This window comes from Mixophyes fleayi, chromosome 9, assembly GCF_038048845.1.
Source record: "Mixophyes fleayi isolate aMixFle1 chromosome 9, aMixFle1.hap1, whole genome shotgun sequence".
NCBI lineage: Eukaryota > Metazoa > Chordata > Amphibia > Anura > Limnodynastidae > Mixophyes > Mixophyes fleayi.
The window spans coordinates 117,646,784-117,661,291 of NC_134410.1; the positions used below are offsets into that span (position 1 = coordinate 117,646,784).

The 14,508-nt window shown below is 39.9% G+C and overlaps 1 protein-coding gene across 21 annotated transcripts in view; it reads left to right on the plus strand.

Moving 5' to 3' along the window:
* FNBP1 (formin binding protein 1) overlaps positions 1-13,640 on the plus strand; it is a 120,879-nt gene extending 107,239 nt beyond the window's left edge. For 6 of the 21 annotated variants that reach the window (XM_075185196.1, XM_075185202.1, XM_075185204.1 and 3 more), the window contains 5 exons: positions 588-715; positions 2,454-2,586; positions 6,271-6,392; positions 7,298-7,437; positions 7,522-8,880. In XM_075185196.1, the coding sequence (XP_075041297.1) occupies positions 588-715; positions 2,454-2,586; positions 6,271-6,392; positions 7,298-7,437; positions 7,522-7,700 (702 nt within the window). In that variant the 3' untranslated portion in view covers positions 7,701-8,880. Of the gene's footprint in view, positions 1-587; positions 716-2,453; positions 2,587-6,270; positions 6,393-7,297; positions 7,438-7,521; positions 8,881-11,014 lie in introns of those variants that run through there. The other 15 variants (XM_075185199.1, XM_075185206.1, XM_075185208.1 and 12 more) reach the window with 5 other exon arrangements.
* The last annotated feature ends 868 nt before the right edge of the window (positions 13,641-14,508 follow it).

Here is a 14,508-nt window from a genome sequence, read left to right on the forward strand (position 1 = left end):
CTTCACTAGGAACCAATGACGTGCAGCCTACTAAAGTCATTTCATGGTTCTATCACTGAAGTACAGAGTTGATGTCCCAGTGGGGTTTACAAGTGAAGGGATAGGCTTCTACAAAATGGCTGCTTCCACTGCGCTTAGCTGACAACTCTGCTTTGCAGACACATCGTTGAAGGCGGTGCCTCATGAGGTCACCATTTTCTAGTGCATCAGTATGTTGCTTTCTCATTAATCTCAGTTTGTCCCTCAGAATGGCTTCTTTTACTTCAAGACATCAGGCCTTCTTCAAAACCTTTTAAAGTTTCCCTATTAAAAATACAATAAAAGCAAGTGGTTCCTATTTTGTCACAGTTTTCCTTTTTAAAGTGTAATTTTGGTAATATTTCAACACTACTTCCAATATCTACAATTTGGCCCAGTGAGTTGCTTATTCACTATGGTGGGTAAACTTTTGGACCTGAAAAATCTCTAGCCTGTGGTTTTGTGGAAGTCATATGTTATCCTTTCTTTTATTCCTCATTATTTGGCATGAGTTGCATGGTTGTAGCTACTGCATGCCATCAGGACGGATGGTAGACATGACATTCTAGTGTTTTGGCTTCCACCAGGGGGCGACACCCGAGGACTTCAGCAACCTGCCCCCAGAGCAGAGGCGGAAGAAGCTGCAGCAGAAGGTCGATGAGTTAAATAAAGATATTCAGAAGGAAATCGATCAAAGGTAAGAAACAGAGAAGCTCTATTGTCATTAGAATAAATCACTAAAAAGGAGGGCATTTCATTTTAACTTTACATATAGTTTTTATTTTAAAATTCCCTTTTCCAAAATTCTGGTTGAAAAGACCAGTTACAAAGTCGAAAAACATTTAGTTTAGTTATATCAGCTATTCAAAGAGTTTGGAACATTTCTGAAAAATAGTTGTCCTAAAATAAACATCTGGTTGCTATGGGCAACATAATAGTTTACCTCTGTGCTCTGAATGTCCTCCGTGGGGCTTCAGTTGAATTCAGCAAAGTCTTTCCTATAGTTTTATCTAACTGTTATTCAGTATCTGAAAATTGCATCTGTCCAGAGGAAAGACGCAGAAGAATACGGCTTAGCTGAACAGGCAAAGACCGAAATGTTACTGACCAGGTGGGAAGGAGCACAATGGTTTCTAAAAAACATTGACTGTATTTAATAGGAAACGCTGTTTCCCTGACACACAGATGACCTATCACTTTGTTACCGCTTGTCACTAAGCATTTAGACAGAAGATGCCCCGCCCTGATCAGCACAAACCCCGCCCAGAACCTCCCCAAGACACCCACATTTAGACTGAACTCCGCCCATTTGCGTGTAAGCCTCGTCTCTTTGGAGGTCTGCGATTTGAGACTGTCCTGCCGGAATCCGCGCAGTTGGGAGTTATTGTAAATGAGCTTCTCTCTATTGTACTATGTATCATTTTGTAGAATCCAGGCCCCGTTCTTCCTTTCATTTTCCTTAACCCCCCTTTATTAGGTAGATAACGGACTATCACTGCTGGGATTAGTTGGAGTGCCATAGTGCAAGCGGACCCCAGATCCACAATCCCAGCAGGGCTGAAGAAGAAGGAGAAACCTCATTACTGTACAGTGCATTTTAACCTGTTCTTTTTACCTTCCCTGACTTTTGTTAAGACCTTACTTGTCCACTCTGCCGGAATGTCCGAGAGATTCCCAGATTCCAGTTAGGACCCCAGGAGTGCAGGCCCTTCTCCCTCACCCTGGCCCTTTCCTAGTGAAGTGGCAGGATGGGATCCACCATGACTCTCTTCATCAGTGGTTAGCACGGTGGCTCAGTGGTTAGCACTTCTGCCTCACAGCACTGGGGTCATGAGTTTGATTCCCGACCATGGTCTTATCTGTGAGGAGTTTGTATGTTCTCCCCGTGTTTGCGTGGGTTTCCTCTGGGTGCTCCGGTTTCCTCCCACACTCCAAAAAACATACTGGTAGGTTAATTGGCTGCTATCAAAATTGCCCTTAATCTCTCTCGGTCTGTGTGTATGTTCGGGCATTTACACTGTTAGCTCCAGTGGGACAGGGACTGATGTGTTCTCGTCTTGTTATATCCCAGCTCTGCACATGAGATATAAATGTTTAATGCTCCAATCTTTCCCTACATTTTGTGAATCCGTCAGATTTTCATATTCATTTTCCTTTTTGGTAGAAGGAGCCACAGAAGGCTGAAGTCAAGAAAAAAGTGAAACCATTAAATATATAAATAAATAATATGGAAAAAATAAAATGAAATTAGAGCTCACAAATGACATAGTTTCCTGTAAGCAATTTAAGCTTCTTTGTGATACCTTATAAGATCTCTATTGATTGTTGCTTAAGGTTTCCTATGGCTATTTGCCATCTTACTACTCCACGTTCTGTGCGCCGGTCCCTGTAGGCCGCATGTGGGTAATTTTATCTCGCCCTCATTTATTAAACAGAGATGCTTTGACCAAGATGAAGGATGTATACATGAAGAATCCTCAGATGGGAGACGCAGCCAGCGTGACTCAGAAACTATCAGAGATCGGAAGTAACATTGACAAGCTGCGTGCGGAGGTGCAGAAGTTTGAGGTGAGGGGACTTGTCCTTTATTTAGTGGCCTCCTACTTCTAGAAGAGCGCCATCTGTTTGCCACGTTCCCATTAAAAATCACAGAAGAGTTGGCTGATATTAAGGGCAGCACGGTGGCTCAGTGGTTAGCACTTCTGCCTTACAGCACTGAGGTCATGAGTTCAATTCCCAACCATGGCCTTATCTGTGTGGAGTTTGTATGTTCTCCCCGTGTTTGCGTGGGTTTCCTCTGGGTGCTCCGGTTTCCTCCCACACTCCAAAAACATACTGGTAGGTTAATTGGCTGCTAACAAATTTACCATAGTCTGTCTGTCTGTGTGTGTGTGTTGGGGAATTTAGACTGTTATCCCCAATAGGGCAGGAACTAATGTGAGTGAGTTCTCTGTACAGCGATGCGGGACTAGTGGCGCTATATAAATAAATGATGATGATATTACCAAATAAAAAACATTTGAACAAAGCAGAGAGCTTATTTGCTTTGCCGGTCAAGCAGCGCTATAACATCCGTAGTCTTCAATACGATTATAGGTATTAATGAGAAGTGAATACATGTTGCATTAAAGAAACAATGGCGCATCCTCAGCCGCTTATGTACATCACTCCCCACACATGTGGCCTTAAGTAAAAATAACTAACTGTTAACTAGTCTCCTCTTATTGATCGCCCTGTTTCAAGCTGGTTGATCAGTTGTCGATACCCCGCCCCTGTGAACTTCACATTCACATAAACCTTGAAGGAGGAGCTTTGACAACCGCTCAACCTCCTTCCAATAGGCTGAACAGTAGGAAGAGAGATCAGACTGCACAGGTGTATGCAACCAGATAGAAACTATAAGCGCTGATATACACAGGCACACAAAGCTCCCATCTGACGTTAGCCAGAGCAATGTACTATAATCCGTCATACACTTCTCTTTTCAGGATAGTTTGGCCCAACACATATCAAGGGGTCAATTTCTAATATTGGATAATCATTAGAGAGCATCCCCTGCACAAGAACATTTTTCTTTTTCTCTTAGGTGCTACTTCTAGTAGTAATATATCACAATAGAATAAAAAAGAAAGAAAATCAGTACTACTTCCAATGAAGGCGCACTAAAGACGCAAATATTCAGTCCAATACTGGGAAATTATTCCATATCATTGAGGGGATTGTTGAAGATGGATAATACATAAACATAACTCATAAAACCAAATGTTTTTATTGATATGCATTAAAAATGAATTTAATAATTAAAAAGCGAAATATTAAAATGTTGGAGTCTGGGACAGGTAAATGAGATGGGAGTACACATGAGAGTGTAGTGGAGGTAGAATCACCTATATTTATGTATCTCCCTATCCACGATAATCACAGTGAGAATCCCTAATTAACCATCAAACATGATCCAAAAATGCACAGGTCATCTGAATGAATAAATCTTTATATTGTGTTAATAACACAAATATCTAATGATGTATATAATTAATACAGATGAAGTTCCTGAATGTAAGTTCTGTTTCTATGTCCTTAAATGATGGTAAATATCTGTTCAGTATTGTAAAGATCAACAGAGTATTCGTGATACCAGTTTATTTCTGAAATCAGCTTATTTGTTATTATTATTATTTTTTACTTGTAAGAAATTATACGAAGATCATGTGGATGTAAGTATGTTAGTTTATAATGACGTTTCTCATAGTGAGCAGAGAGAAATGTATGTGTGACCGCGCATACACATGTCCGGGGACACGATCGCGATCAAGGTAAATGTATCTGTTTCACAGATCCTCAATGAACAGTAGAAAAAAGTATATATCTATATCTGTATATTTTCAGGTGTGATCTGGGTTTAGTAATTATCAACCCCACATATACTAAATATTCCTTCTATTCTCACTTGAAAAGTGGCCGCATATAATTTTCCGGCTAGCTGGTCACCCTTTGTAAACTGTGTTATATAGGGTTATTATTCACTGACCAGCTATGGCAAAACGGATGCTTAGGAAAAATATATATGTGTCAAATTACTTTGTGTATAGTCACATTATTTCATTGAGGGGCTATGATTAAAGAGTATTGAGCATATACATTTGAAGGCAGTTCTCTGGGGGGAATGATAAATGTATATGCTCAATACTCTTTAATCATAGCCCCTCAATGAAATAATGTGACTATACACAAAGTAATTTGACACATATATATTTTTCCTAAGCATCCGTTTTGCCATAGCTGGTCAGTGAATAATAACCCTACATAACACAGTTTACAAAGGGTGACCAGCTAGCCGGAAAATTATATGCGGCCACTTTTCAAGTGAGAATAGAAGGAATATTTAGTATATGTGGGGTTGATAATTACTAAACCCAGATCACACCTGAAAATATACAGATATAGATATATACTTTTTTCTACTGTTCATTGAGGATCTGTGAAACAGATACATTTACCTTGATCGCGATCGTGTCCCCGGACATGTGTATGCGCGGTCACACATACATTTCTCTCTGCTCACTATGAGAAACATCATTATAAGCGAACATACTTACATCCACATGATCTTCGTATAATTTCTTACAAATATAAAATAATAATAATAACAAGCTGATTTTAGAAATAAACCGGTATCAGGAATTCTCTGTTGATCTTTACAATATTGAACAGATATTTACCATCATTTAAGGACATAGAAACAGAACTTACATTCAGGAACTTCACCTGTATTAATTATATACATCATTAGATATTTGTGTTATTAACACAATATAAAGATTTATTCATTCAGATGACCTGTGCAGTTTTGGATTATGTTTGATGGTTAATTAGGGATTCTCACTGTGATTATCGTGGATAGGGAGATACATAAATATAGGTGATTCTACCACCACTACACTCTCATGTGTACTCCCATCTCATTTACCTGTCCCAGACTCCAACATTTTAATATTTCGCTTTTTAATTATTAAAATAATTTTTAATGCATATCAATAAAAATGTTTGGTTTTATGAGTTATGTTTATGTATTATCCATCTTCAACAATCCCCTCAACGATATGGAATAATTTCCCAGTATTGGACTAAATATTTACGTCTTTAGTGGGTCTTCATTGGAAGTAGTACTGATTTTCTTTCTTTTTTATTCTATTGCAATTTCTAATAATAAATGGCACTGGGTTCCTTCACAAATAATGACCTAGGGCCTGATTCATTAAGGATCTTAACTTGAGAAACTTCTTCTTTCAGTCTCCTGGACAAAACCATGTTACAATGCAAGGGATGCAAATTAGTATTCTGTTTTGCACATAAGTTAAATACTGACTGTTTTTTCGTGTAGCACACAAATATCAACTTTATATGTCGGTGTACAAATAAGCTATCAAGTATTTGTGTGCTACATGAAGAAACAGTCAGTATTTAACTTACGTGCAAAACAGAAAACTAATTTGCACCCCTTGCATTGTAACATGGTTTTGTCCAGGAGACTGAAAGAAGAAGTTTCTCAAGTTAAGATCCTTAATGAATCAGGCCCCTAATCATCAACATTATAACTAGACTTTGGATGGTGGTCTTTACGACTGCCAAACACACACCTTAAAATGATCCTTGACTATATCCCCTCCAAATCACTTATTTCCCTGCTATAATCAGAAGTAGTTTTTCTATATAGACAATGAATAATAATGTACAAAACTGATTTTTTTGCAGAGCTGGCTGGCGGAGGTAGAAGGAAGGCTCCCTGTCCGGAACGACAGCTCTCGCCGGCAAAGCGGACTATATGAAACCCAGAACGCAGCACCGGTCAATAACTGTGCACAGGACCGGGAGAGGTACAGTATACTGGGCGTGAGGGGGGGATCGTAGCCCTCCGTACTTTGTGTGTGTCCATGAAAGAGCTTATCAAGTACAATAGTTAATTATGCACAGGAAAAATATGATGATGCTCATATCGACGAATCAGATGGTGGCTTTGTGTTTTTAAACTGTACTAAAAATGACAGAATCTGATTGGTTGCTTTGAGCAGCATAACCTTAGTACATCAGTTCTCATTTATTTCTTCCCGGGTGTCCAATCACAGTTCATTCATCTCCTACAGTGTCAGCATTCTGCTGTTCTTGTGAGAATACTACTAATGTAAATAGGTAACGTTAAGGAATATTGGTTACTCGACCCCGACAAACATAGTGATTCTTCATTTCAATGCTTACCGCACAAAATGTCCCTTTTTTTGTCCCATCCGCACAAGGAAAGACCTTTAGGGGCATATTCAATTGACGGCGGGATCACCGAAAACCCAGCGCTCGAAAAATATTACCGTTAATACGGTAATATCTTGCTGGATTTCAGCTCGCAGCTCAAGGAAATCCAGCGAGTAAATTACCGTATTCACGTGCAGGATTACCGTATTAACTATAATATTTTTCAAGCGCGGGGTTTTCGGCGATCCCGCCGTCAATTGAATACTCCCCTTATAGTACTAACTTTATAGTATCAATAACTAACCAGTTTTTATTGTGGTGGTGTTTAAATTGCTGAGCAAAAAATGAGATCTTTGCCAGTGTTTGCCACTTTACTAATGTGAACATACACCCCCTGGAACTGTGAACTGCTATATAGATATTTATTGAGGAATATAATCCGTTACATTTAGCAGCATAGTAGTGATGAGCTGCAGCGCCCCCTTGTGGTTCTGGAGTGTGTCGCTATAGTGGCTCTATGGTTTTCTCTCTTGAGCAGCCCAGATGGCAGTTACACAGAAGATCAGAGTCAGGAGACCGAAGTGAAGGTGACGCCCACAGAGTTCGATGACGATTTTGACGACGAAGAGCCCCTGCCCACAATAGGAACGTGTAAAGCCTTATACCCCTTTGACGGTAATGTTGCCCATGACAGCTACGCGTTTCGCCATGTATCTCCGGCTAAGTAGAGAGTGGCCGATTCTTATTCTGTTTTCCTAGGTGAAAATGAAGGAACCATATCGGTAACAGAAGGTGAAGTCCTGAACGTCATAGAGGAGGATAAAGGAGACGGCTGGACACGAATCCGTAGGAACGAAGATGAGGAAGGTTATGTTCCAACATCCTACGTCGAAGTTTATTTGGACAAAAATGCCAAAGGTGCTAAGACTTACATCTAACCTGCTCTGCTTGTGTCTGTGTGAGGGCCGCTGCGCCTTCGATATGTCTTTGTACCTTGGTATCTGCGTACGTCTCTCAATGGCTAGCTCCGGGTAGCTGGCGTGGGGTTATATGAAGAACGTTGCAACTAGGAGGATTATAGCGGTTTCCCAGCTGAAGAGTCTTTAAAATATTTACGTATTTCCTTCACGGCCCAATCCCCCTTTTACAGGAGACAAATTACTCTGCAGAAAATTCACATACATTTGTCCATAACTATTCACGATGAAGTTCTAGACTTAAAGGGGAACTCCACCTTCAAAGAACGTTCTTGTCCGGGCTGATTTTGTTTCTTTTCGTAGTCCTTGAATAGAGCAACAAATAAGTTCATTTCTGTGCATTGGATAATACGGTCTATACAGATCTGTTGTCGTATCGAAGGGTCGATGAATATAAACAAATCTAATAGACTTCTCTGAAGGCGGAGTTCCACTTTAATTTAATCCAGGGGTTTGTAACTGCTGCCCCGAAGCCTTACACAGCCAAGATCTGGTGAGGATGGGACAACCGGCGGCTCCGGCCAAATATCTCTGCACCTGTAGTATTTTGGAAGTTATTCCCCCGTCTAATTCCATCCGAGTTTCCCTACCCCTTATACAGAATACATTGGACTTCATCTAACCCATGGTTTATTAAATCACTCACAGGTAAGTAATTGGTTACACTGACCTAATTCCTTTTGGAATGTACACAAAACCCCAGAGACGATTATGCCATAAACGATATATATATATATTTAATTGTAATGATATAGTTAGGTGACCTGTTGTGGAGGAAGTCCCAGCATGCTTTGCCAGCCAGAGATTCACGGGTTGCTTATGTCTGCTATAGAGCATTCATTTATGTAAATGTCATAGAAAATATAAAGAAACTGTACAGAAAGAGGCTATTTATAAGAGAGCACAAGATAAACTGTTAGGGGAGCTGTGGGATATGTATAACAATACTTCCATAATCATTTGCAGCATGTTCCAACACATTGGGTTGTTTTACGCAAAAAAACTTTCTTTTTAACTGTATGTCATAAGATATTTAGCAGATCAGTACGGTGTGTTCTTACGTGTAATATTGTTGCTCATATATTATTTTTTAACAAGGGCCAGTGCCTCTTTCCACAATAAATGACATTATTTTTTCATATGTCTGCAGTTTATTACATCTTAACAAAAAAAAAAATGTGTGTTTCTGCTGGATAAAGGTGATTTAGTGCACTTGTGATCTTGCAATCCCACTACACGTAATGGTGAAATGAATTCACAAAGTATACAAAAAGGCCCAAATAATGACACAAACGTTGGAAAGGGAAGGTGTTGCCCATAGCAACCAATCAGATTCTATCATTTATCTAGTACATGTAGAACATAACTAGAATCTGATTGGTCATTATGTAGAACATAACTAGCATCTGATTGGTTACTATGTAGAAAATAACTAGCATCGATTGGTTACTATGTAGAACATAACTAGCATCTGATTGGTTACTATATAGATAATAACTAGCATCTGATTGGTTACTATGTAGATCATAACTAGCATCTGATTGGTTGCTATGTAGAACATAGCTAGCATCTGATTGGTTACTATGTAGATCATAACTAGCATCTGACTGGTTGCTATGTAGACCATAGCTAACATCTGATTGGTTGCTATGTAGAACATAACTAGCATCTGATTGGTTGCTATGTAGAACATAGCTAGCATCTGATTGGTTGCTATGTAGAACATAGCTAGCATCTGATTGGTTGCTATGTAGAACATAGCTAGCATCTGATTGGTTGCTATGTAGAACATAGCTAGCATCTGATTGGTTGCTATGTAGAACATAGCTAGCATCTGATTGGTTGCTATGTAGAACATAGCTAGCATCTGATTGGTTGCTATGTAGAACATAGCTAGCATCTGATTGGTTGCTATGTAGAACATAGCTAGCATCTGATTGGTTGCTATGTAGAACATAGCTAGCATCTGATTGGTTGCTATGAAGAACACCTCCACTTTTCCTTGTTAAAAGCTTTAGTAAATCCAATACTTACATTTTATACCATTCTTATGTCATTGATAGCAGCATTGTGAACTCTTTATTAAACCTAACCTGGGGCATATTTAACATTTATTAAAGTGTTTGTTTTCTGTTATAGTCCACTTTAAAGACACCCTAAACCTGTTTGTTATTCCCCTTTTGTAAGTTAGGAGATACACACATACAGTATAATACACATATCACAGTATGTTGCATATTTGTCTACTCTCTCTACTTTGTCTATTATAAAGACCGCTTGTAGAGTTTGCCATTCAGAAGAGTGCCATTGTCCTTGTCACAGTCCTCTCATAATGTATTTGTGGCAAATATATGTATATAATATCTGTATAAACATTTTTTAAATTCATTGCTTATAATTGTGAGTTTTGTGTGCCTCAGTGTTCATTAGGAAAACGTGGGTGGTATAATTAATGGTGCACCTTCTTCTGTAAACATTACGGATATTAGACTATGGATTTCGGCCACTGGTGTAAATGTACTTGTCCTACAACCTGGCGCCATATAATACGTCTGTGAATTCTGTTATCCTTCTGCCTTTTACATTAGAGGGTAATTATCTTCTCCAATAGCCACCTTCTCACTCTTACAACGCAACTAGGCTGTGGGTGAGGCGGTCCTGTGGATGACTGAGAACAGGCAAACAGGTGAAATCTAAGGCAGTTAGATTCATGTGTTGGCTTTGCCATCCAGCAACTTTTAACGAATTATATTTCTTTTGTCTTTCTTGTTCATTGTACCCAGACAACAGTTTTGTGTCATACCCCAGGATATTGAAAATGAAATAAAATGTCACAAAAAGACAGGGGTGAAAGCTTAGATGGCAAGAGCAATATTTAATGTAAAAGTCTTAGGGGGCGGAGCATAGACAGTCCAGAAAGTTGAAGTCATCTGAGGGTGAGAACGCTCACTAGGCACCTCTCCAGTGCCTGCTTTGTGTGTTTATGTATGTGGCGTGTCTGCTTATCACTGCTGCACGTTCTTATAGGAAACAAAAACATAAAATGAAAGGAAACAAACATATAAAATGAAAGGAAACAAACACGTAAAATGAAAGCCTGCGGAGAACAGTAGCAAAATTCCTCAAGTTCTAGATCACGTCAAAGTTGGAAATGTTCTGTTATTACCTTATTATTACACGTTGTTCTTAGAGTATAGTGAATTATGGGACCGTTCTGACTTTACCTTACTGAGTTTAACCTCTAACGTCCGTATTTCCTATATTTTTTGTCCTAGATTCCTAAAGGTGTGCTGGTGCAAGGACGTCGGGGCGAGCTTTATACAGGAGGAAAATTAGACCCCCCCCACACAAACCCTCCATATCAACCGTACAGTCGAAATCTATTAGCTTATTTTAACCTGAGTATCAGACATGAGACCCATCTACGAACGTGACACTCCGCGCTCTTGGCAGGGCAGTCCCTGGTACCGCCAACGACAACCAGCGATACGGTTTACCTGACCATTGTATCCATGTCACCCAGTATCCTGGTGCAGATTAATCCCAGTTCCCCAGACATGGATGACAGTGTGTGTGACACCTCTGCAGTCCTTGGTTACCATGTAACAGTGGGTAGAATTCTCAACAATGAAATTTCTTTAATCATTAATAGCAGGAATACCATCTTTCCAGGTCTTTCTTATAAAGCCAAGTGTAACTGACTAACCACATTCCAGACTGTACTTGTTTAAACGGCAGCACTTGTAGGTGTAAGGAGACTGCCCAGACTATATTTACACATTATTTTAATTTCTTACTGCACCCTCCTCCCCCTTTCTCTTTCCCTCCCTTGTGGTCATCCCTCTACTTTCCTCCTCACTTGGCCTCTCCTTTGCTCCTCCCCTTTTTGGTTCATCTCTCACTCCGTAGTTGGGGCCCTTTTAGAGCCGTTTCACACCTGGTCACTCTTATTTTCTGCCTGCATGCTCGCCCTGTCTCCTTGCTTTATGTCCAGCTAAGGGGCACCCTAAATTATTTTGGGTTTTTTAACCACCTCCTGCTGCATGAGTGCTAAACAAAAAAAAAGCGCATCACCATCTTCCAATACACGTTTTTAATTTATAGGGTGGGGTCAGTAGGGATTTGGGAGGTAGAGACATTTTTAGAATACTGGTGAATATGGCTCCTGAATATTACGGTTATCCTTCTCCTTGTCCTGTCTATATTAATGGGTACAAAACTGGTTAAAAATGGTTATATATCAGACTTTTGGACAGACCCTGTGGGAAATGGCAACGTCTCTCCGACGATGACTCAAAAGAACTACAGTCTTGCGTCCGAGTAGTAGTTCTGTACTTTGTGTGCTCCTTATACAAACCACTAACCTTTGTTTCCTGGGCTGCCCAGCATCGCGAAGAGAGGACTCCTATCTCTTTTACCGTAAGGAGCTGCATGTGTCCGTGTGCTTGTCTTTTTCTGCAGTTCTGTCTCGTCACCGATGCTCGGTTTAGGGCAAGACGGCCACTCACCGTGTTATAGCTGGAAGATGATAAGGCGGAGACGAGCCACCTTTGGCACAGCAGCGGTTTTGGAACTAAGAGTCCCAACGTCATAAGCCAACCATGAGTCTGGAGTTCCGCGTGCCAACGGTGGCTTAACTCGCCCTTTAATCTCCACGCTGACCAGGCACCTTCTACTGTTACGGAGTGACTCGTGTTTTGTGTTTTCACGTGGCAAAATGAATAACCTAGAGCTTTTTGTAGATTATAGTCTCGGTGGACAGTATATTATTGTCAGCACTGGCGGCATATCCAAGCTTTATCGCGTTCCTCGTGTTATGGAGATAAGGAAAAAGTCTATTAAAGGAAAACTTATTTTTGTGTGTGTGGTTTACTCAACAGCTGCTTCCTCGTTTTGAGAATGTAAAAAGTATAAAAAAAAATAAATATAGAATATTAATGCCATATTCATAAAAAAAATATCCTCCCCCCCACCCTGCTATATCTATTGTGCACTGCAAAACTCCGTTGAAAACCCCAATGTAAATATAAGGATATAGATTTCCTTGCCAAAGCTGTTACATTAGTATTTTTCAGAAAAGACTTTTATGCACTGTTATAGGTTGATTTAAATTTTTAACCCCCCCCACGTTTATTTCCTTAAAGTGTTTAGAGATTAAAACAAAGAAATAACTGCCAAATTGTATAGTTCTATTTTAAACTTTTTAGGGTGTCCTCTCTCTCCTTCGTCTTTTGTTTTATGCTGTTTTTGTTTTTATAATTAATCACCCATGTGCCATAACAGCCAGCTCTGGTGTTCAGTGTTTCAGTGCCAACATCGCCGGGCGACATGCCCGCTGTTTTAAGTAACATAGAGGAAAACATGACTGTGTTATTACTAGAAACATAGACCAGGAGTGTACTTGTTGTTTTGGATTACTGACAGCCCTCTTTGTATGGAAAACATATAGGACATTTACCAGTTGTCTTTTCTCCTTTGATAAGCATGACGGCAGGCGTGTATTTCACAAGAAGCAGAGCCAGGTTAGGGCGTAAGGCTACAGAATTGTATAAGAGATGTTTCTAGATTCTAGATCCGCTTATGTGTTCTGTAAAATCACCATGTAGTGTCCATGTGATTTAGTCTGAAACGTTTTGCTGTAACTGTGTCATGTGATGTCGGAAACCACCCGTGGCAAAGACTGTGCGGTTCGTGCAATTGTACAGAACGGAAAATGATTGGACACCGCAAAGGCTCATCCGCATAGCCACGCCTCTCCGGCCGCGACTTGTGCACCCTGGCTGTGGGCTGAATGGACACAGAGAAACTTTGGATACCCCATTTTACCATAAGCATGATACAATTTGCCATTCAGTTCTGAGAACTGCATACCGCTGGAAATAAACTAATATTACAAACTTGTGCTGGTTCCTGTCTTATTCTCTGTGTGATCGGAGCAGGTTATAAACTGAGAATGGTCAATGTCTGTCACATGTTCTAATACCATGTTCGGTTTGTACCCAGGGCCCTATACTACTTACCTCAGTATTGTGCCCTCTGTCTGCAACAGAAGTTGATGTGTCGCCAAGCAGCGCAGGAAGTCATTATGTCTACTGAAGTGATGTCATTGGTTCCTAGTAACTTGATAAGCTGAATATTGAGTCACCACAAAATTGCTGCCATGACTGAGAGCAGGGTACGGTCCAGTCTAATGTTTCATATATTGTTAGCTTATATGTGTGTGTGTGTATATATATATATATATATATATATATATATATATATATATATATATATATATATATATATATATATATATATATTATGGAGGACACATGGTTAAGGTAGGGGACCATCTGCTTCTGGAAATCCAAAAAGGCAATACCCAGTTCCTATTCTCAATCGTAGATATATGCTGGCTGTCCTATGGATTCACGAGCTAGGAATATATTCTAATTTTATATTCATTGTTTAGAGCATAGTTTGGGGAACATAATAACTTTTGAAAGCTGTCAAGTCATCATTTGTCTGGTGATGGTTAACCAGAGACGTCACCTAATGTAATTGAGTTTACCTCTGATAATCCAGTGGATGCATGCCAGATAATTCAGGTCAGAGGCCTTCTAGAATGTGATAGGGCAGGACTGGGACCTCTGTCCTCATACTTTTTTAGAGTAAAATAACTAATAGTAGGTGGGATAACGATAATGCAATAACTGAGTCCTAGAACCACAAGGTAACCCTGGTTAGATGCGGTTGGGAGCCAGTCTCTAGCGTCTCCTCTGACTCT